The 24,458-nt window shown below is 42.3% G+C and overlaps 1 protein-coding gene across 14 annotated transcripts in view; it reads right to left on the bottom strand.

Annotated features, from left to right (window-relative positions):
• VGLL4 (vestigial like family member 4) overlaps positions 1-24,458 on the bottom strand; it is a 165,286-nt gene that overhangs the window by 39,633 nt on the left and 101,195 nt on the right. For 7 of the 14 annotated variants that reach the window (XM_087431509.1, XM_087431512.1, XM_087431513.1 and 4 more), the window contains 2 exons: positions 18,676-18,792; positions 4,141-4,330 (listed from right to left, as the gene is read on the bottom strand). In XM_087431509.1, the coding sequence (XP_087287635.1) occupies positions 4,141-4,330; positions 18,676-18,792 (307 nt within the window). Of the gene's footprint in view, positions 1-4,140; positions 4,331-5,424; positions 5,521-18,675; positions 18,793-24,458 lie in introns of all 14 variants that reach the window. The other 7 variants (XM_087431515.1, XM_087431518.1, XM_087431519.1 and 4 more) reach the window with 2 other exon arrangements.

Consider the following 24,458-nt stretch of genomic DNA (forward strand, 5'->3'; position numbering starts at 1 on the left):
GGGGCAAAAGGAGTGAGAGAGACAAGGAAGGAAATAACACTTCTCTAAGTACTTTTTAATATAGTTTTGATATTTTTCTTTCAGTTTTATTGAAATATAATCAACACACAGCACTGTATAAGTTGGTTAAGGTACACAGCATAATGACTTGACTTACTTATATTGCAAATATATTACTTATATTACAGAGTTTTAACTTTTAGTAGGTTTGTTTTTCAAAATAGTATGGGCAAACGAATTCTGAAACTGAAGGACTGAACAATAAGTAAATGTGTTGATGTTGTTGGGAACCAGGGAGACACAAACACGAATGGGTGTGGGCGAGGACGAACTCCGTGGAGTTGGATTAGAACTGGAGTGTTAATATAATATGAACTCATGATTTCCTAGCTCTTTCCACTGAAAGCGTCTAGAAACAGTGCTTTCAGTAGAACTTTCTGTGATGGTAGAAATGCTCTATATCTGCACTGTCCAATGTGGGAGCCACTAGCCACATGTGGCTACTGAGCTGGAAATGTGGCTAGTGCAACTGAGGAACTGAATTTTTAATTGTATTTTTAAATATGAACTGCCACATGCAGCCAGTTTCTACCATATTAGACAACTCAAGTCTCAAGTCAATGACACCACAGTAACACCTAGAGCCCAGATCTTGGCTTCTATATACTATTCCCCACAAAAAGGAACCAGGGTCCCCTTGAGAAATGGCTGATTCCATGGCTGGGGCAGGTAGGTTACAAGATAAGCACTTGTTTGCCAGAAAATAAGAAACTGCTAAAAAAAAAAAAAAAAAAAAAAAAAAAGGAAGCATGTAACAAGGACCCAGGAGCCACATAAAGGGGCTATTTGCCAAATCAGGACCAGCTACAGCTCACTGAATAAAACAGGAATCCATGAGTCCATATGGATAATAGATACGTAGACACGGTGAAAGGGAGAGCTCTTCCTTACCAGATCACACTTGAACACCAGGGTCATAGAAAAAACTACTTATTGACATTTCCACGAGACGAATCTCACCCTCCCCTGACCCCTACCTCATACCTTAATCCACTTTCTTTCTAAGTGGCAGGCAGAGTACTTTTCAACTTTCAAATAAGACATTCATGTTCTTAACACTTGTCTTAGGGAACAACAACAACAAAATTATTTCTCAGGGTCACCATATCAACAAGAAAATTAATAAAGAGTTCAAATGACCCAGGCTGTAAGAGTCTGGAATAAGAGCCCAGGAATTCTCAATTTTCAAGTTCTGGAGAAATCACTAAGGAAACCTCTCTTCTTTCCCCTCCTGCTCCCCAAATCGAATCAGATAAAATTTAGTCCTCCTCTCTGTAGCTTCCTGCTCTGGCTCAGAGCCACTCAATCTCCCCATCTCTCTACTAGAAAATATCTCAATACGATGGTTATAATGAAATGCAGCCAAAGCATGCATCTTTGAGACCCTCTTAGCTAGCTGTCAAAACTGTTTTTCAACAACACTCCTCCCCCAAGAATTACTATGATTTCTTTAGTGATAAAATAAGCAAAACACGTTTTCATTACATGACATTAACATGTTCTAAGAAGATAAAGAGCAAAAATCATTTTGTAATCTCCTTAAAGACACAAATATACTAGACTATTCTTTTCCAAATAAATATGAACCTGTAATTTGTTATAGAAAACTTCTTAGATATATTAAATAAAAAGGAAGGAACATGGTATAGCTCAAATAGGGAACATTTCATCAAACCAAACAACAGTACTAACAGTACTAAAACATGAAGTAAGAGATGCAACATCTGTCATTCACCTCTTAGAAAACACAAGTAGAAACCCTGGTAATGTTACTGAAATGAATAACTATCATTATTGGTGAACAAGGGACACCAGAAGGAACTGACCACACACTGATCACCTGTCCTCGCTAAGTCCAGGGTGTCTGGCCCATGGAGGTGCTGCTGTTTCTATTTTCCTAAAACTTTGCATGATGACGTCAATTGTGAGTTGCACATGAAATCTAGCAATCCTATTTCTATTATTTACAATTTAAATTATTTATAGTGTCATCATAGACCTGGACTTCAAGGTCATAATTGTAACCACCCAAGGAGTTATAAAATCATTTTCTAAATGCTTTAACATTCTAATAATACTACTGACTGAAGCTGAGTGCTTACTCTCCGCCAGATACTGCACTAAACACTTACAGTCATCCTACGAGGAAGGAACAATGGTTACTCCCACCAAGCAATCAAGACACTGGGATCTGAGCCCAGACGTTCTGACCAAAGAACACACACTCTCAAACATTAAATTTACCATAATAGTATTCTTATTCTCTATCATCATTACCAATGTCTGAATAATGGACTTATTAATAATAAAGTAATAGCTGCCATCAACTAAGTATTGTACTGTGCCAAACTCCTTGCATATTTTAACTCTAATGCTCACAATAGTTCTATACGTGAACCATCATCATTGACGTTTTACAAATAAGGATATTGGGCCCAGATAAATTAAGTGATGGTCCAAGGCTCCACAGCTGGTAGTGGCAGAATTAGGATGTAAACTAAGGCATGTTTGATCACAAAACATACTGTCTCTGGGCGCCTCCCTCTTCCTTTCAAAATTAAAAAAAAAGACCAAATGTCTCTTATTCGGGTTTGGAGAAAAGGGGACGTGAGAGAAGAAGAAATTCCCAGTAACAAAACAAAGAACTCCAAATAGTGGAGCACCCGGGATCCAACTGACGAGCCTCTCCCTGCTTGCGAGGGCTCATTGTTTTGCAGTGCCATGTTGCTGGATTCCTGATTGTAGCAAATTCCAGGGCTCCAGACTGCAGGCTCAGCCTCTGACTAACACTACAGTGATTTATTTGAGGATAAATACCTCCGTCAGTGTGTCTTATGACTGAACACAACAGTCCGAGCGGGCTGGAATGTGTGGAATGCTGAGGACTGCTGGCGCTGAGGCAGCAGAGAGCTGCTGGCGGTATCAGCTACCTCTAACTGCGCAAGGTCTCCTCCTCCAATGAGGAAACAGGAACTCGGAGCTTCCCGTGCCTGCCAGAAACAGCAGCATCCTCAGAAATCAGAACTGCTGAAGCTGAGCATCTTGAATAATTACAAAACATTAACTCATGCCTGGGGAAAGGGCTTGGGAAAGATAAGGAGAAAAGGAATGGGACCTTTTTACCTGCATGTGCAGAGCTACTCCTTCCAATAGTCAGAGCTACCTCATCCCTTCTGACGAGACCTCAGCCTCTGATAATACGGACTGGTGACACAACTGCCAGAGCAGACTCTCTGGGCAGCTGGCTGGGTGTCTCCAAGTGCTGAAAACGTGAACAAGCATTCCACTCCCTTTGTGAGGCACGCATGTGTTAGAAGAGAGAGCAAAGAGGAAGCCAGAATATAGTGCACAGAAGCACGCTGTTTCCCAAATAGAAATGTGGTAATGTTGCACAGATTAAGAGAACATTCATTTCAACCCCTTCATTTCACAAATAAGGAAACTGAGACCCAGAGAGTTGTAGCAACTCATGTCATGATTTTAAAGAGTGTTGGTGGCACCCAGGTCTCCTGGCCCCAAGGCTGGTTCTCTAATGGCTGTAACAGCCTCCCAGATCAGAAGTGATGAGCGGCCCCTTATCATAAACACAAAAGGCCATCTTTCCCACTATGGGAAGGTCTCAAGTTTGTACCGTGAACACACAAGGTGAGAATTAATACTTAATACCTACAATTCTGGACTCCTAAGTAAAATGTTTGACAGAAGTCGGCTCAGGTGCTAACTTTTCCTTCCATTTCCCCGGCACGTAAAGACATTCACCAAAGACTGATTCTCCTAAGAACCATCAGTAGTACAGGCAAGCAAGGGCCAAGTTTTCAGACAACCACCCATGAAGCTCTAAGGGAAAGTTAACACCCATGGGGAAGACACGCGAATGGTCACACAAGTAAGCTGGCAAGAAGTAAGATGTCACCTCTCCATGAGTTATTACAATAGGTTCAGTAGCCCCTCCTGGCAGATGAGCACTCTTCATCCTTTCACTTCACGGTTGGCACAAAGTTGCAAGAGAAATACGGCCCTGGCATTGAGCACACGCAAGCCAAAACCAGAGTGCCCACACTTCAGAAAGAGGGAACTTACAGATGGGGGTTGAAGATGCGACTGATCTTGGAAGCATGGTCATTTTCACAGTCCAGGTCATCGTCCCCTTGCTCCACGCTGAACTTCCTCTTGCTGGGACTGATGGGTGGGGGGCCTGTGCGGTGACTGGTGAGGGCAGACGCCACAGGGAGGGTCTGCATCCTGGGTTCGCCCCTGAGAGCAGCTTCACCTACGCAAAGAGAGATGATGCAGTCACCAAGCAGGAGAAATGCCACCACCTCAGCCGCCCCTTCCCCTGCCCGTCTGGCCCCTTGCAAAACTACTCCCAGTGGAAAGTTTTTGGCAGCGTGACGGGCTGCCTGCCATTCTCAGTACACAGGCAGAGCACGAGGTTAGGTGCCAAGCATGAGACATTTTACATAAACGTGGTTTTCTAGCACAATAACTCTTTTTCCCCCCAGCTTTATTGAGATATAACTGACATATAACATTGTGTCAGTTTAAGGTATACAACACATTGATTTAATACTTCTATGTTGCAAAACGATTACCCCCACAGCATTAGCTAACACCTCCATCATGTCACGTAATTACCATTTCTCCAATAATTCTAGGGTAGAGTTTAAAATTAAAAGTTGAAATAAAGTAACAGAGGAAAAAAGTATTGACCATAAACCATCACACAAGTTAATTTAAAACATTAAAGACCTTTTGATTTATGGGTATTCAACTCCATACCTACAAGAGAATGACCTAACACAGGGTTCATTAGAACACTACCCCAAACCCACTTTTCTTGCCTGTTACATTTTTATTGTATGTTTGGTATGTTATTTTTTTTTTAATGAATGAGGAAAATTTATGGGTTAACAATTCACATATTTGCCCAAAATGTTAAGAGAAATAAAAATACATTGTTTAATGGGAAATAAACATTTTATTCTTACAGTACACTAAAAATGGCACATTAAAAATATTATGATTATTACCAGCACAAAGTTAGTGCATATAACTTGTCACGAGCTTAATACACAGGAGCAGTTCAAAACATTTTTCAAATTAGAGTTCACATTTTGATCTGATTCAACATCTTGCTGTTTTTCATTCCTGTTTTAAAAAGCCTTTGTGCTAGGCGACAACTTTGTGCCTCATTATGAATTAAAATAAGCATAACCCTTTATTATAATAAATGTTGTACACCTTCTAAAATTTATAAACAAAAGTAATAATTACTTTAAGAGAAAAACCTCAAGCTTTCTAAGTCATATGGGAGGGGAAACCTAAATTTTTCACAAATAATAACCCCTTTGTGGTGCTACTCACATTGGTCTCTGAGGCCTGACCAACTTTGTTTCCACTTGGTCACAATTTGGGAGTAATATTAGGATAAAGTCAACTTCATCTGAGGCCTTGTGGTACCTAAGAAAGGAAATCTTTGTTTGCCACCACTAATTTTCATATCATCACAGATGTGTGGACAGTGCGAACAGTCATTTGCCTCATACGGATATGACAAATACGATTTTGTTAGGGAAAGGAGTGAGGAAAAAACCTTCTGAATGTTTACCAGGAAAAAATTAAAATGTTGCCAATTTAGTTACCAAGATATAAACTAGCAAATATACAGGGACTCATAATAGGCAGGATTTCTTTTAGGGATTTTGGCCCCAAAGCACATTGGAACTTTCCATTCTAAATGAAATACCTAAAAAAGAGGCCCTGTGCTGGTCTGCTACACTCAGAAATTCAGTAGGATTTTGGTTGACCTCTACTTCCCAATTAGTGATTTTTGGTTTAAACAAACAAACAAAAGAAGGCAGTGCTAATATTTATACCTTGATAAATTAGAAAATATTCTTTGCAAATATGCCCCTTTCTTATACTCTCCTCCTCCACAGAGAGGGGAGAGGGAGTTTCCAGTGGAGAGTGTCAACAGCCCAGCTAACTTCAGGAGGAGCCCTGATGATACCCCCAGGAACTTAGCAATTGCAAATCAAACCTCATCAGCAGGGCACAGAGCCACCACGCCCTCCGCCCAGTGCTTCTCCACAGCCTTGGCAGGACACTCAGGGATGAGGAGCACACAGGCTCTGTGCGGACCCCTGGGCTTTGGGAGCCAGTTCATCAGATGCCAGATGTGTGGCAACCACAGTTGCCATGGAAAACCACCACCACAGCAACAAATTCAAATCACTCCAAAAAAGGAAGAGTCACTCATTACACCAGCATACACTGTTACACGAAAAGCAAAACTCCCAGGGTGAGAACAGCATGTCCACTCCACTCCCCAATTTCCATCCTTGCATAAGTTCTTGTGCTTGTTTGCATTTTAAGTTCATCAAATTGATGCACTGCTTATCTTCAAGACTGAATTGCTGGTGTCTAACATAGAAAGAAGAAAGTTCACAGGAATCCTTTGAGAAGACTGAAGATTTCTAACCTGGAGGGTAAAGGACCCACAGAGGAACCAGAGGTGGTCCTTCTGCCCTAGGGGCTGTGGCATAACTCTACCAGACCCCCTAGAGGTGAGAACCCCCTAGAGGTGATGGGGACACATGGTGTTAGTGCTGGAAAGGTCCTCGTACACACAGATTCCCTCACTGGACAGATGAGAAAACTGTGCCCCCAAACATGGAGTGACCTACTCAGGGTCACACGGTTAACAGGGAAACTGTAGGCAAGAACCCCATGCCCATGCTTACCAGACAAACACCTCCCACTAAACCCTGTGCAAGCCCCACATATGGCTTAGAGCAAGGGACTAGGGTTAGAAGGAAAAGAATCCATAGTTGGAAGGGCAGAAACAGGTCTGGCTATTATGTGCCTTCATTCATCCTCGGGCCTTCACCCTGAGGACCCCAGCCCAACACCTTGTATTGTAGAACAGGATTTGTTGTTACTATTGTGCATGTAGCAAAGGAAGGTTAAAAGTATTTTAGTAAAATCGAGGAGAACATTTGGTCTGGGAGTCAAGACACTTGGAGGACACTCTCCCTTATTTAGGACCAGGTGAATATGGGCACGCATTTCCCCTCTAAGGCCTCCACACAGCGAGGGGATGGACTAGCCAATATCTAACATTCCTTCAGCCTTTACAGTTAGTTACCCAATTCTATGATCCACAATCCTGCAAGGGATCAAGTAACAAACCAACCAACCAATCAACCAACCAACATTTACTAAAGAAATTATTACTTGTGCAACATTGAACTAAGGCAGCAAAACCCAAAGTATGTACCTCAGCTGTTACAGGTTTACAAAAAAAAGTGAATCCATGATGAAATAAATTTGGAAACCATGAGATTAAACAATTTTCACAGGCGTTTCCTAACTACAGGCCATCTCGTCTGCTAAGGCACATGTCGGTCTCCAAGATGGAAACACAGCTGTGCTGCTGTCAGTCACCCCCACCCCCAATCATCCTACATGTTTCTGAAAACTCAGCCTTCCAGGGCCCCGTCCTGAGCACGTCAACCCATGCTAACCCCAGTCCTAACCCCAAACATCCAGACTGCTTCAACCTTCAAAACCAACATCTGGTCCCAACCACCTTTCCGGTCTTTGTTCCTAATATTCTTCTTTTTAAGGTCTGAAACTTTCAGCTCTAAAAGTTAAACACAATTAGTCACCATTCCACAGAGAACTCCCTGTCTACCCTGAAGACCTATCTTTACTCAGCTTCTTCCCCTGATCTTCTTGTATTTAAATCCCACGCATCTTGCAAACGCCACTTAAAATGCCAGCTCCTCGGGCTGTCTTCCTTGATTCCTGAAAGTCATCTCTTCTTCTGAACCCAAAGAAATTTACCACCACGGCACTTCCCTTCCTACTTTGTTTGGTGCTCCTTGAAGCAGGAACATTTTATTCATTTTATATCCTTGAGAGCGCAGAGCACAGCATCTCCCACAAGGCAGATGGTCAGTAAATACTGACTGAATGAATATGAGGCAAGGCAATGGCGTGCCCAGGTGACAGTGTCTCAGGATACGTTAAAGATCAAAGATGACACAGTATAAGGAATTTTAAAAGACCTATTAAAGAATGTATTTATATAAAGAACTCTTACAACTCAACAATAAAAAGATAACCCAATTTAAAAATAGGCAAGAATCTGAATAGACATTTCTCCAAAGAAGATATGCAAGTAGCCAATAAGCATGTAGAAAGATGTCCAACATCAGTAGCCATCAGGGAAATGCAAATCAAAACCACAATGAGCTACCACTTCACACCCACTAGTGGGCTATAATCAAAAGACAGATAATAACAAGTGTTGATGAGGATGTGGAGAAGTTAGAACCCTTGTGCGTTGCTGGTGCGAATGTAAAATGGTGCAGCTGCTGTGGAAAACAATTTTGGGCAATTTCTCAAATGGTTAACCACAGAGTTACCACACCACACAGCAATTACACTCCTAGGTATATACCCAAGAGAAAAGAAAACATACACAAAAATTTATACATGAATGTTCACAGCAGCATTATTCATAACAGACAAAACCCAAACATCCAACAACGGATGAACAGACGCAAAAAAGTGTGGTATATCCATACAACAGAATATTATTCAGCCAAAGAGGAATGAAGTACTGATTTACGCTACAAGATGGATGAACCTAGAAAACAATATGCTAAGTGAAAGAAGCCAGACACAAAAGGCCACATGTTGTCTGATTCCATTTATATGAAATGTCCAGAATAGGCAAATCCATATCCATAGAGACAGAAAGTAGAATTAGTGACTGCTGGGGGCTGGGAGGAGGGGGAATAGGAAGTGACTGCTAATAAGTGCAAGGTTTCTTTTGGGGATGATGAAAGTGTTCCAAAATTTACTGTGGTGAAGCTTGCACAACTCGGTGAATACAATAAAATCCATCGAATTGTACACTTTAAAATGGGTCAATTGTATGGTATGTGAATTACACCTCAATAAAGCTGTTACCCACCCCCCTATAGTAAGAATGTATTTATAAGTAGCTGACAGAAGACCCAGTATTATTAGATCTTTTTCTCTCTCAGGTTTTTCACACTTAACTGTTAAATAAGAACAAGTACCCATTAATTTTCCCTGAAATAAAAATAAACCTTTTCTTATAGCCATGTCTCCCTACTGTGTTACAGTCAGGTAATTTTTAAAATATTTATTAAGTTCAAAAAAGCAAAGCAGAGAACCGCTTGAGGTCATGTAGGCACTTGGTTTCATCAGAGTTCTATGAAGCTCCAGCTCAGCTTTTAAGCAGACTGTGTCTGAGTGCCCATTACACTCCGAAGGCCATGGGAAACTGTCAGGAAAACAAACAATGAAATTTATACAGACCCTAACCACAGAGGAGAGGAAAAAAGTATACACCAAAAGGAACTCATCTTGGGGGTGTAAAAGTCTTTTTTCTCTTGTACTAACGTGTATTCTAAATTTCACAATGGTTTGGTAATTGAAAAAGGAGAAAAGATTTAACTTTCTTTGTCAAAAATAAACTGGAGAAGGGAGGTTTGAGCTGTCTGAGTAAGCCAGTATTTTAAGTTTCTTATGTTGGCTTAGGTACAATGGTCAATCTAACTTTTTTTTTAATTTACAATTATAACCAAAGAAGCTCAATTTTTAAAATGTATTTGGCCTTGTTAATGAAGATTAATTTTATCTAGGTATGTGTTACTGAAGAAAAATGCCTAATATATACAAAAATTACTTAACTGCTGTTTTTAGTTATAGTGGCAGTTCTAATATATGGATCAAAAATATTTCTTAAATATTTCTCCCAAACGAAGATGAGCAAAGATTTTGGCCCAAGATTTCACAAGAATCAACATATATTAATTTCAATGAAAAAAGTTTAACAGAAAGAAAACAGAAAACCACTTGGCTTTATGATGTGCTGTACAACGATTCCTGTGAAATACTGCAGAAAATTCTGCATTCAAAGTCAGAATGGAGAGGGGGGTGAGCAGGGCACAGTGACAAGATCCAGGAATACGTAGTCTAATTTTGGAATCCTGTTCTTCCCACATTTCAACAATTCTAAGACTCCTTATTTCCTACATTTTAATACAACTGAGGCTGAAGTTTGTCTTATAATCAATCTGCATATGTTCACAGGCAGGACTGTTTCCTTCTTAGTGGGACAGGAAATAATGGTTCATCTTAGACTGGATGCGCTACGGAAACTAACTGGAGAGGCTTCAAAACAGTATGCGTCTCTCTAGGCTGTTTCCTCATTTGTAAAATTAAGTGGTTCAATTAGATCATCTTGATGGCCTAACTTCGGCTCTCCAAGTCTACATTCTATGTAACGTGTATCTTCCAAAGCTAAGTCTTACTTTAATTGCTAATAGAGAAACACTAAACTTTTACAAGACACACTTCACGTGGTAGGAGAAAAAGCTGATTCACCTATGTATTCTTAACTAGTAATTCACCTTATAATGGAAGGAGATTTAGTTAAAAATCAAGTACACTTATTCTCAGTGTTCTGGCCTCATTCACTTACTCAATTACTACAAGAAAGTTGTAAGTAGTCAATTGAAACCTGAGATCAATGTAATCTGGTCCACAAAATGCATATTCAACTTTTTTTTTTTTTAAAGATTTTATTTATTTTATTTTTTCCCCCCAAAGCCCCAGTGGATAGTTGTATGTCGTAGCTGCACATCCTTCTAGTTGCTGTATGCGGGACTCGGCCTCAGGATGAACGGAGAAGTGGTGCCTCGATGCGCACCCGGGATCCGAACCCGGGCCACCAGCATCGCAGCGCGCGCGCACTTAACCACCAAGCCACAGGGCCGGCCCTTATATTCAACTTTTTTAGAACTGAATGATCAAGGCCCAGACCTTCAATATGGACATGAGGCAACTGATTCAGTTTCAAACAGATGAAAGATTCAAGCACAAAGCAGAGGCAAGGCTGGAACCTAGGTCTCCTGATCACCATCACAGCGCCTCCTCACCAACCCTGTGGGCCGACCGCCAGACAGGGATTCGTGACCGCATTCAAGACTGTGGCATGACTCAGGAGTAATTAATCAAAATAATGGCACTAATTGTCATTTTACAGAGATTAGTCAAACAACACAAGGCTGAAATGACAATGTCTGTGTTAATGGAGAAGAGGAAAGTACATCGAGACTAAAAAGTATCCTGCTGTAACTTTTAAGGATAGATTTTTACAAAAATCTCTATGCCTCACCCAACAGAGAGTTTTCTGCCACTATTTAAATCTTTCCTATGTCCAAGACTCTTTGGTCTACTCCCCTCCCCACTCCTTTTATTGTGTCTGAACCTAAATCAAAGAAGCAAAACCACAGCTTGGTCCCCCACGCCAGCCGCTCGGCCACGTGGATATGTCTCCTGTCTGACCACAGCCCCCGGGGACCAGAATGACATCGCCCCACTGGCAAGAGAGCACCTGATCAACGACTGCACTCGAACATTTCCCCACCCAGCTCGCATCTCAGACTCATGACCGAGCAGGGCAGAAGCTCCGGCAGCCAAAGTACATGCATTTTCTTTCAAAAAATACTTCTTTGTCTCATGAACTAGCAGCTGGGGAGAAGACAGTGAAATCAACCTCTTTCAAATAGTTCAACTTGGGGCTATCCGCATTCTGATTAACTTTTCCCTTTTTTTAAAGGAGGGCTGTTAGGCCACACAATGAAACCGGGGGAGCCAGCAGAGATAAAAGATGTGACATGGTGCCTGCAGGTGGTACCAGGGCTGCATGAGATTCAACAACTCAGTGACGAGCCCCCTTTGCCACCACCCCTCCCACCCCTCTGGGTGCAACACAAGATGCCTTTCCCACTGTCATTCTCAGGCAGCCCAGCCTCACAACTCTAAACTTGCAGAGCCGGATCTTACATCTGGAGCCCAAACCTCAGCAAAAGGTCACTCTGGCCAGCCAGCCAGGCGGGGGAGGCTATGCTGAGCACAGACCCCCGGCTGAGCTTGGTTTGAGCAGCTTTAGTCTTTTCTTTAAAGCAACAATGAGATCTTTGAGAGAAAAAACAAAAAAAACAAACCCACAACCTGTACTGCTGACTGCTAATAATATAATTAAGGAGAACAACAACACAGTAAACCTTGTGGAGTTGAAACATACACCATTTTAATTCGAATTTCAAGTAATCCAAATAATCCATAAGCATTACACTTTTCAGAGCTTTCCTGTCTCTTATATTAGTATATTTCACTTTAAAAGCATTTAAAAGTATGAGCTATTATTCTGGTTTTTCCTTACTATAGTCCTGTAAGGGAAGAGGGAAAGAGTAATTCCCATTACTCTTAACAGCTAAGGAAACTCATGTTTCAAGAATTAGTGAATTGCTCAAGGTCACAAAGCTGATTAAGAGAAGAGCTGGACGGAAACACCTGGCATTTAGAGTCCCCAGTTTTCATATTCTTTCTAGCTGTGCAGGATGCCTAACAGGTTAGGGAAAAGAACGGGGACGACAGCTGAGGGGGAGGCAGGAGGAGAGAGAAGGATGGGAAGGGAGATGGGGAGAGAGGGTTAAGTGGAAGAGGGAAGGAGAGTGAGTAGAGGGGAAGAGTGGGAACGGCAGGAAGGGGAGTGTTATGGGCTGAACTGTGTCCCCCAAAATTCATATGTTGAAGTCCTAACCCCAGTATCTCAGAATGTGAGTGTATTTGGAGATAGGGTCTCTAAAGAGGAAATTAAGGTAAAATGAGGTCATATGGGTGGGCCCTAGTCCAGCAGATTAGTGTCTTTTTTTTTTTTTTAAAGATTTATTTATTTATTTTCCCCCCAAAGCCCCAGTAGATAGTTGTATGTCATAGCTGCACATCCTTCTAGTTGCTGTATGTGGGACGCGGCCTCAGCATGGCCGGAGAAGCGGTGCGTCGGTGCGCGCCCGGGATCCGAACCCGGGCTGCCAGTAGCAGAGCACGCGCACTTAACCGCTAAGCCACGGGGCCGGCCCCAGATTAGTGTCTTTTTAAGAAGAGGAGACGAGGACACAGACAAGCACAGAGGAAAGACCATGTGAACATGAGGACGGTCGTTAACAAGCCAAGGAGAGGGGCCTCAGAAGAAACCAACCCTGCCAGCACCTTGATCTAGGACTTCCAGCCTCCAGAACTGTGAGAGAATAAATGTCTGTTGTCTAAGCCACCTAGTCTGTGGTGCTTTGTTACGGCAGCGCGAGTAGACTAATATAAGGAGGGAAGAGGAAGGGAGGAGAGGAGGCGGCAAGGATAGGACTGAAACCTAGGTCTGACTCAAAGGATAAAGCTCTTTACTTTGGACCCAGCTTCCACTGCCGATCTATCCCAACTAACCTAACATGGTGGGACTGGTCGAGATAGAAGCAATCTAATGCACAGAGGCCACCTCCGGATTAGAGCCTGCTAAGGAGAGGAGACCAGTGGGTTGGCACTGAAAGAGAGTGGACTTCTTGGCTCAGTACCAGGAAAAGTGTAGACTTGTGCTGTGCCTCAGCACAAACGCACGCACAGGAAGTGACCAGGGCTCTTTCTGAGAATCACAGGTGAAGGGGAGGGTCCCCAAACCAGGTGGGAGTTCTAGCCAGATTGGGATTCAGGAGGTCTGGGTGACGCCTGCTCCCAGGCAGTGCTGATGCTGCTGTGCCCGAGGGCTGGACAATGTCTATAGCCCCTAATGATTTTAAATCTAATTCTATGGGGGTTAGAAGGGAAAGAATAAAAAATCATCTCAAAGAAATAAGATGCCTATAATTCTCAATATCAATTTTGAATATATACTAAAATGTTTTTAATACATTGAACGGAAAGGTCATTCTGAATATCAAAAAGCCTAACCAAGGGGGCTGGCCCGGTGGCGCAAGCCGTTAAGTGCGAGCTCTCCGCTGCGGCAGCCCGGGGTTCGCCAGTTCGGATCCCGGGCGCACACCGACGCACTGCTTGGCAAGCCATGCTGTGGCGGCGTCCCATATGGAGTGGAGGAAGATGGGCGCAGTCATCAGGGCCAGTCTTCCTCGGCCAAAAAAAAAAAAAGAGGAGGATTGGCAGGTGTTAGCACAGGGCTGATCTCTTCAAAAAAAAAAAAAAAGCAAGTTAAAAATTGTTATATTCACATCCTTACATTGCTATTCATTTAATTAGTAAGTTCTACACTGCTTAAAATACTTTTGTTGTATTTGGGGTTAAAAAAAAGTCCCTGCAATCTCATTTACCCTATTGAATTATTCACTTTATAACTGAACTGTATCTTCATAGATTACATAATCCTGTAACCTGCGTGAAATTATCACAAAGTAAGAGGGCTCAAATTAATGTCTTTACTATACATATCATCTCAGCTTAAAGAAAAACTGAGGTACCTAACAGTGACATGACTAGGCTTAAGATCAGCAGATCTCGGTCTTAGCTTGGGTTTTGGCTTCGTAAATCATACTGGGATTCAAAAAAGATCCAAGACCTGTCTGCGTTCTTGGTTTCCGGAGTCAGAGCTAATAGCCACACCGACTTCTATCCTTGGTCCTTCAACCCTAGTCTATGCTCTAACGGGGCTGCAGAGGGTTCAAAGGAAATCAGCAAGCTGAGTCTCACTCGAGTCCAAGCCCTGCTTTTCCTGTCCTGGTGCAGGTAGAAGGCCTGTGTCGCCTGGATGTTAGAAAGTCGGGACAATGCATCACATGTCCTCACATGTCCCCATCTGAGGCCACAGCACTGACACATGACCTATGAACCCCAAGGAGATAACAGCAGTTCAAGAACCTGGAATGCCAAGTGCACAGAACCCTCCTTAACAGAAAAAACTCTTTCAGCCCAGCAGAAATTCTTAACTATATTTACGTGCAAATCTACTTTTGTAACATATTACTGTTAATGAGGAGAATTATGAAAGCAAAGTGTCTGCAGATGGTATCGGAATCAGGCACTTTGCTGAGGGCTCGATTTCCCCTCAGGTGTAGCTTATATTATAAGTGTTTAGAAGGAATCACTGAATGAGGTAGAGCAAAAAAGCGGGTGTCCTAACCCCTTCAACAGCAGAGCCCCCTCCTGCGGGACTCCAGGTGCCATGAACTAGAGGAATTAAGCTGGGGGGGAAATGGTATCGCTTCTCCAAAATGTGAGTAAACCTACGCAATGAAACTCTTTAAGCTCTCTGGCGTGCAACAGGTTAAACATCTAAAGTGATATGCTAGCACCTGCACTTTCAAAACATTCTTTAATTGAAGGGAATTCTGGAGGGTATGACTAGGCCAGGGGCCCTGGGAGGGTTGAGTCTTAGAATCAGTCAAAAGAGATAATTTTGGGAGAGGAAGGAGAGATTGGAAAATTAAACTTTCCTTCCTCTGATCTCCTATAACACTCTAAACCTCTAGAATGGACCTGTCACAGCCCCACTCCTCCCTGTAACATCCTGGGTGTGGTCAGAGTCCTGCCCTGTGAGGCAGGGAGCGTCTCATCTCTGCGTGCCGGACCACGCGGGCCCAGTGCAGAGAAACGTCACAGGCAGTGGGCTTTGGAATCAGACAATGTGTGACCTTGGCAAAGTCTCTTCACCTCTCTTGAGCCTCTATTTCTTCATCTACCTTGACAGATTTTTGTGAGGATCAATGAAAACTTACAGAAAGTTCCCAGCCTGGAACACGCCATTTATTATACTATTCGTTGAATTCTATCAGTTGATACAACTCCCACGTAGAGGATAAAATGATGGGGGCAAAGGAAACTTCTCCAAACGTCGCTCTCACCATTCATGAGAGCTCCTCTCCTCTGATAGCACAGACACGGTTTCCACCAACTCATGGAAAAAGACCAGAGACATGGTGCCATGGAGCAAGGGCCAGTGGGCATTCCAGACCTGCTCCCTCAGAAGCCAGTGGGGTGTGCTTGGGGCAGCTACCTGACTTCCTATGACTGTTTCCACACGTGTGAAAATGACCATGTGAACCCACACATAGGCCCTGAGCTAATTCCGGGATCAAACAAGATACTGGCACAGTGCCCAGCACATTGTTGGTGCTTGGTAAACCAGCACCCCCTGCCCCCATGCACACACCCTTAACTCATGTGCTTGCTTCCATTCACCTTTCTCCCCACCAGAATGCGTTCAGAATTCCTCTTGGCCAATTCATACTCATCTCCACTTTCAAAACCCAACCCAAAGGCATCTGGCTGCCCTGCCCCAAGGGCACCTCTTCTGATACCATCTGGCTGGGCCAAGCTGCGTGGCAGAGTCCTAAGTGACATTATAATACTGCCCACCTCCAACTCAAAAACTACAGATTTTTGAGCAATACCATCATGCTTGCTACTCTCTCTCAAAAGATGCAAAGGCAATCTTGCTCTCCGCAACACATTCTAGTCCAGGCTTTGAGGAATAAGAGGAGGCTCCCAGGAACCAATTCAAAATTTTTACGCAAACTGGCATATGGACTGCTGAAGGCCACGTGTGGACCTACCTATCCCAAATATGAAATCTCATTATCAAACCCCTGACAGAGCTGAGGTGGGCAGGTAGCTGGCACATGACAAATATCCTAAGTCAAATATCCCAGAAAGCCGTTCTACTGTCCCACAGAGATGCACTAACTCACTATATTACTTATCATTGCCAAACATGCTGGTTTCAGGATCCACAGAGAGAATTTTCCAAGGATTACAATAGGACGCAAAGTTCAAAGGCTCCATATTACTGAGAGAGTGAAAGCAGCTTGAAGAACTCAGGCACACACACAATTCAAGTGCCTAATAACCACGAAGACTGGCAAAACAGGCAATGTAAGTAAGATCTCATCAACTTTATCACGAAAGAGCTAAGTACCCAAGTAAATAATTTTAATTTTTCAACTTTTTATTTCAAAAAATGTTTACAGCTACCGAAAAGTTGAATGAACAAGGAATATCCCATTCCCTTCACCTTAAGTCATTTTGTCAGTTTGTTTTATCTACACACATTGGCTTTTTGGCTATAACTGCTCTAATTTTTTAAAGTAACTTGTAGACATCACATCACACCCCAAAATTCTTCAACAAGTATCTTCTAAGAGCAAAGACGTTCTCCTTCATAGCCACAAAACCATTATCGCACCCAAGAAAGTTAAAGTTGATATACTGTCATTATCTAACATCCAATCCATATTTAAAATTCCCCAATTGATCTATTTCTTTTCTGGGGGCACGGGGCAGGGAGGTAGGAGAATCCAGGATCCAATCAAGTTTGATGTAGTTCTCATGTCTCTTTTAATCTCCTTTTATCTAAAGGAACTTCGATCTTACTTCCTCTTTCATGACATTGACGTATTTAAATAATCCAGCCCAATGAAGCATCCTACAATTTTTGGTGATCTGATCATTTCCTCAGGATTAAATTCGGGTTGAACATTCCTGGCAAGAATACCAGAGAGGTAGTATTGTGCACATCTCATGGCATCGCATCAGAAGGCACCTGATGCCACTCTATCCCATTGCTGGTGAAACTAACCTTGAGTACTTGGTTAGGGTGGTGCCCACAGCTTTTCTATTATAAAAAAGTAACCTTTCCCTTCAGTAGTAATAATATGAGGGTATGTATCTTGTCATTATCACTCAATCTCTCTTGCTCATTTATTAAGCAGCTTTTATTTGCTAGACAAGATAATAGAGCTAAGCTGGATAAAAACATGGTGCCCCTGATTACAAAACAGCACAAGCCTGATTTGTGACACAACATTATTATATAAAAGACACTGAAAGAGAAACACAAGAAAACATCCAATACTATCAGGAACTGGCTTAACTCCTCCTGTAATATAGCAGGTACTCAATAAATATTTATTGAATAAGTGACCTATATGGTTCAGGCAAATCAAAGCCATTGGCACTAGCCTCACCTTTCAGTTGTTTCTTCTCACATCACCTCACACCTTGGGTGGAAAGTCTTCCAACATGGTCACCTAGCCTCCCACCATGAGAAATTCAAGTCCCTGATGCATTGGATTTCTGGAATAAAGTCCACAGCCCATCCCTCTAGCCTCACCCCTCTCTTCCTTGTCTTCACCACTCCTCCCAGACTCCACTGCTCGTGCTGTTCACTTGTGCTGGGAATCTCTCCCGTCTCCCCTCTCACCTGTCTAAGGCATCCCCTCACTTGCAGGTCTGGTCTAGAGTACAAGTGTACTTCCTTCATCAAGTGCCTCCTTGGCCAGTCAGCATTCCTTAGTCTTTGCTATCTTAAAATATTTGTAAACCTTATAGTCTGCATCATGCAGGCTCTTTTCATGTCACCTAATGGCAGCACTATTGACAAATATTTTGACAAAGCTGGTAAGTCATCAGACCACTTTCTAGACCTAGTTCCTTCCCCATGTTCTCCTTTCCTTTCTTCTAGCAGGTTTGAGGGGCAAACCCTAGTCTGTCCTCCTTTGCTCTGAAAGCCACCTCCCAAGCTCTCTTCTTGAGATGGTCCTCTTCCCAAAACGATAGTTAAGCAGAACTTGTATCCCTGCCGAATCACCCCAGAAATTGACACACAGAGCCCTTATTTTAAAGGCTAATTGCTAAATGTTGAATCTAGCCCCAGCTAAAGAAGGTATGGGATTTAGAATGGGCAGAAAAAAATGAGGGGATGTGGTTCATTCAAAAGCATTTTAGCACCTGGTGTGTTTGCAGCGCTATGCCAGGAACTAAGGAGAACACAAAGATGTTTCAGATCTGGGCTTTGCCTCGAGGGACTTGATTGTAGTAGGAGTGATAAGTCACGGAGATAAATAACTGTAAGGAAGAACATTACAAATACCAAAATAAAAGAGATGCTCTTTAAATGGGTGAATTGTCTGGTACGTGAATCACGTTTCACTAAAGCTGTTAACAAACAAACAAAAAATCATTGAGGACCACAAAGAGCTTTTGCTTATATAGGTTATATCTATCAGTAACTAACATATTAGGAATTAAAATGGAGAAAGTTTCCAAATATTAATTAATTTGAAGATAAAAATAAACTCATTACATGTAAAAAAAACAGAGAGAAGCTATGGACATTTTATACGTGGAAGATATCAATTCCAGCTGTAACAGAAGTGGAGTCTGAAAAACAGGTAGGATTTGGACACTTGGAAATGGCAGGTATGGGCATTCCAGGTGAGGACAACCTCAGGAATAAATGGGGAGCAAGAACGGCATCATGTGTGTGCAGTATCAGATGAACTAGGACAAAGGGCTCATTTCTTCCAGTAGCAAAGAGTTAAGGCTAAACAGATAGAGGAGCCAGATAATAAAGGGCTTTGAACACAGGCGGAACAGCTAGACTTGAGGTGGCAGGCAACTGACAGGGAGCCATTATAGGTGTTGACACAGCTAACGTGCAACTTCAGAGCCGGGTGGTATAATGACATGATGCCAATGGCTGCCTGGAGGGACGCACCTGAGCCAGGGGACAGGGCAGTGATGCACGTTGCAGGCGGGGCGGGGGCAACAGTGCTCAGGTCTGTGAGAGTGGAGAAGAGGCAAGTCCAAGAGACATTTTAAGACAAACCCAGAGAACTGGAAAAGTGTTTCAGCTAGTACATTCACCTACCCTTTCAAAACAGGCCACCCTCATCTTCTTCCTAGTAATTCTCTCAGTACTCAATGTTGATCTTTTCTTCTTTATAAATTGAGAAACTGTATGAATTTAAAAAGTCAGAAGGTACATTTTTTTTCTAGCTTATCAATATATAAGAGGGAAAATAAAGATTGAGCTCACGGTATAACTCCACATTTTAAGTTCCACAGGTTGATCTGACAAAGTCTAATTAACCTTCTACATCCACATTTTTGTTATTGTCAGCTGACATTTTTAATATTCTAATAATGTCATCGTTATTGTTGGAGAAAAAAATTCAGTATACCAAAACTCATTTTCTTCAAATAAAACAACATAGATGTCTATTGTTTTAGTGGCAGAGGTTGTGCTAAGAGCTTCAATTATCCATGATTAATCAACGTTCATTCAACAGATATGTCCTGGGTAACATCTGAGTTGAACAAATATCAAACATTTCAAATCATAATGCATACTTATAGAAGAAAAATTCTGAATAGTGATTAAAAAGTGACTCAAATGCAATCTACCCTATATTGAAACAAACCAATTTTAAAAAATTATAACATGGGGCTGGCCCTGTGGCATAGTGGTTAAGTGTGCACACTCCGCTGCTGGTGGCCCGGGTTTGGATCCCGGGCGCGCACCGATGCACGGCTTGTCAAGCCATGCTGTGGCGGCGTCCCATATAAAGTGGAGGAAGATGGGCACGGATGTTAGCCCAGGGCCAGTCTTCTTCAACAACAAGAGGAGGCCTGGCATGGATGTTAGCTCAGGGCTGATTTTCCTCACACACACAAAAAATAATTATAACATGAAATCCTTCATAAAATTGGTGTCAAGCTAATATACAGTTATGTTGGGTTTTTCACAGTATGCAGTATATTTTGGAGTCGTTTTACGGACTAAATTTTACTCAGTAATGATAGTTTACATCAGCTAGTATTAAAAGATGTTTGCATTCCTCAACCAAAACTTAAGAGACCATTGGAACTGAAGTCTAAAAGTATACTGACTAGCTTGAGAGGATATTAAAACATTTACTAGAGAGGCAAACAGCTAATTTCACACACAGATAAAAAAGTATTTAATATCAAAATGTATTTATTTCATATTAATAAAAATGGCATAGTAATGCCATAAAAATGGCATAGTGCAGCATAACCCAAGAATATGTGAATCTGTGAGCTGCTTTTTAAAGGGACTACTGCAAATTTATTCCCCAGATTTTAATAGTAATCAGAAAACTTCAGATTCTTACGCAAAAATTATATCCAATCAAGAACTTTTTGTATCCTTACCAAGTTCCGAGAAAAGAGACTGTTAAACAATAAACTAAAAAGTCATAAAAGGTAATGCGAAAACAAATATTCCACCAGCATGTAGAATTTAATGTGTTTCCAAAACACAATACATCCCCATGATGCTGACACGTTTTATATGGGAGCGTTAAGGTGAGGGAGTTTCCCCAAATTAAAACATCGGGGGGAGGGAGAGGCTGCTCACATTTTATTTCTACTTCTCTCGCTCTTCCCCACCCCCACCTCTCTTTTTAAGTTTACATTATCCAGTGAGCAAATTTTATCAATGAGAGGCCAGGAAGGGCTGACTCCCTCTTGTATATTTACTTAAGATATGAAGGTCAAACAACCATTGTGCTCATAAAAGTCGCAGCCGTTTTGGAGCCTACTTCATGTCCCTCCGTACCTCCAAGTGACTCATTGAAGCAAAAGAAAGAGGGAAATTGAGCTGATCAAAGGCTGGGCTGTCATTAAGTGAAAATAATCAAAGATGAAAGGCTGGCCCTCCACTTCAAAGGTACAGCGGAGCTCGGTGAGCTATCCGCAAGAGTCCCCTCCTCAGAGGTGCAATGGACAGGGCGACATTCCCAGAGTCCTTTATGTGTACGCTCCTCACACAAAACAGAAATGCAAGGACAAATGCAAATGCAAATGTTTTCCTCTGGGATGTAAAGAGGAGGAGGTAACCCCAGGATATAAAGTGGCGTACGTCATTTCTGCACTTGCACAAATGAAAATAATAAAATTCAATGAGGTTCAAGGACTGCTGAAGAAGTTGGCATCTCTGAAACGGTGAACAATTATATTTAAACAGGGTTTTTCCTTAAGCCTTTAGGTGTATAATGAAATAAATCATAATTTTGAGATCTTGGATGTAGCAATAAGTCTCATTTCCCTAGCAGTTTAATGCAGGATACTTAGTGTGTTGTTGCAGAAGGACCCCCAGGCGTGCTTAAGGCTTTCGGGTGGGAGTCGAGCTGGTCTAGAGCTACGAGGCGGCTAGGGAGGAGGGGAGGAGAAAATCAAACCCACTAGGATTCCACAGCAGTCCCCTTGTTGCACCCCGACTATGCCCTGTACCCACCCCTCCCACCCATACACAGTACCTCGGCAGACAGAAGCTTCTTTAGGCAGTAAAGATTTGACAGTATAAGGGGCTCTTAAGTCATTCAATCTAACCTCCCTCCTAAGACAGACTCGCTGGAATGACTACAGAAAGGGGTAAATGTGCACTCACCACCCCACCCCCTTTAACACATGAGCAACCTTACCTATATAGTTCTGGACAAACTGGAGACTTCAGGGAATTTATGGGAGGGTTTTCCCCCTGTAATTTATTGTTAGTAATGGAAGTGCATGCAAGTGCAGAGGAAGCAAAGAGGAGGGAGCTACCCACTCTGCCTGAAATTAAAAATCAGGATGAGAGGCCTGCCCAGTGGCATAGCAGTTAAGTTCGCGCACTCTGCTTTGGCAGCCCAGAGTTCACGGGTTCAGATCCTGGGCTCAGACCAATGCAATGCTTACCAAGCCATGCTGTGGCGTGTCCCACATAAAGTAGAGGAAGATGGGCACAGATGTTAGCCCAGGGTCAATCTTCCTCAGCAAAAGGAGGAGGATTGGCAACAGATGTTAGCTCAGAGCTAATTTTCCTCATAAAAAAAAAAAAATCAGGATGATAGGTATTACTTAAGAGCATTTACTTGGTGCTGGGAGGTGTTCCAAACATGAATTTAGATACATGAATTCATTTGATCTTCCTAAATACCTATGAAGTAGGTACTATTATTAGTCTCATTTTACAGAGGAGAAAATGGAGGCAAAAAGTGGCTTAGCACTTAGCACAAGGTCACATGCCTTTCAGAGAGGCTTAATGCAGCCGATTGTGCTCCAGCTGGGTCTTGAAGGATAAACAGGAGTTTGCCAGTGAACAAAATCCTGCAGGCCACAAGAGCAGTGGGTGCAGAGGGGTGGGAAACAGCGTGGTACCGCTAAGTCACTGGCGTATACAGGGCAAAGGTAGAAGAGCAGTAAGAGACAAGGGCAGATAAAAGACCCTGTTAACAGCAGTGTTGGGGGACAGGCTGGGCTTTAGCCATCCAAAGGCTTTAGCACCTCCAAGGCCCCCTCAAATCAATACTCATTATATGTAAAACTTAGCTTGCTATGCAGACAAGCTCCAGACAAGCCCTCCCTCCACCCACTTCCAATCAGACTGCCACCACAACAGCTCTCCTGTATGGAAATTCTGGAGGAGCCTCTTCTACTGGGCCATACTAAAGAAAGGGTTTGGGTTTGGACTTTCTTTTGCAGGCTCTGGGGAGCCAATGACAACATTCAGGCTGGAAAGCAACATACCTACACGTATGCGTAGCCATCTGTGCGTCTGCCCTTGTTGATTGCCTTCACCTAGAATTCCAGGCCCTCCTCTCCTCACCCCGAGGCCCCAAACACTCCACCCTCCACAGGCACAATTTATTCTCTGTAAAGATTTATATCTTAATGTACAACATGCATAGTGCCAATTTGTTTCTTATAAAATAGCTAGTACTAATTTTATTTTTTTTTTTATAATTTTTATTTATTTATTTTTTTCCCCCAAAGCCCCAGTAGATAGTTGTATATCATAGTTGCACATCCCTCTAGTTACTGTATGTGGGACGCGGCCTCAGCATGGCTAGAGAAGTGGTGCGTTGGTGCACGCCCGGGATCCGAACCCGGGCCGCCAGCAGCGGAGCGCACACTTAGCTGCTAGGCCACGGGGCCGGCCACTAGTACTAATTTTAAAGAAAACACAATACTGGACTGTTGGCTCCTTGAGAAAAGCTGTATCGTGTTCAGCAGTACAGGTCCCCCTGGCACCAGACACAAAGCCTGACACTCAGACATTCACTGAATAACCTACAGGTGCAATTAGTAAGGTTCATAATCAAGCTACTAATACTTTTCAAAATATTTTCATGTAAGCAAATGCACACACATGGAACACACACAAAGAATCAAATGAATGGACTAACAGTAACAATATTCTCTACTTCAAATCTCTAAATGTTACAATAGCTTTTTTGAGATATAATTCATATGCCATAAAATACACCCATTTAGTGTCCAATCCAATGTGTTTTAGCATATTCATAGGGTTGTGCAACAATCACCACAATCTAATTTTAGAATATTTCATCTTCCCAAAAAGAAATTCATATCCCTTAGCAGTCACTCCCCACATGGTCCCCCCTCTCTAGCTCCTGGCAACCATTAACCTACTTTCTGTCTCCATAGATTTGCCAATTCTGGATATTTCATATAAATGGAATCATACGTGTAGTCTGTTGTGTCAGACTTCTTTCACTTAGCATAATGTTTTCAAGGTTCATCTATGTTATAATATGTCAGTACTATATTCCTTTTTATTGCCAAATAATATTCCATTGTACAGGATATACCACATTTTATTTAACTATTTTTCAGGTGATGGACATTTGGATTGATTCTACTTTTTGGCTATTATGAATAATGCTGCTATGGATTGTTTGTGGACACATTTTTTATGAGGCTAT

The sequence above is a fragment of the Ceratotherium simum genome, chromosome 5, assembly GCF_057802395.1.
Source record: "Ceratotherium simum simum isolate JZ-2026a chromosome 5, ASM5780239v1, whole genome shotgun sequence".
NCBI lineage: Eukaryota > Metazoa > Chordata > Mammalia > Perissodactyla > Rhinocerotidae > Ceratotherium > Ceratotherium simum.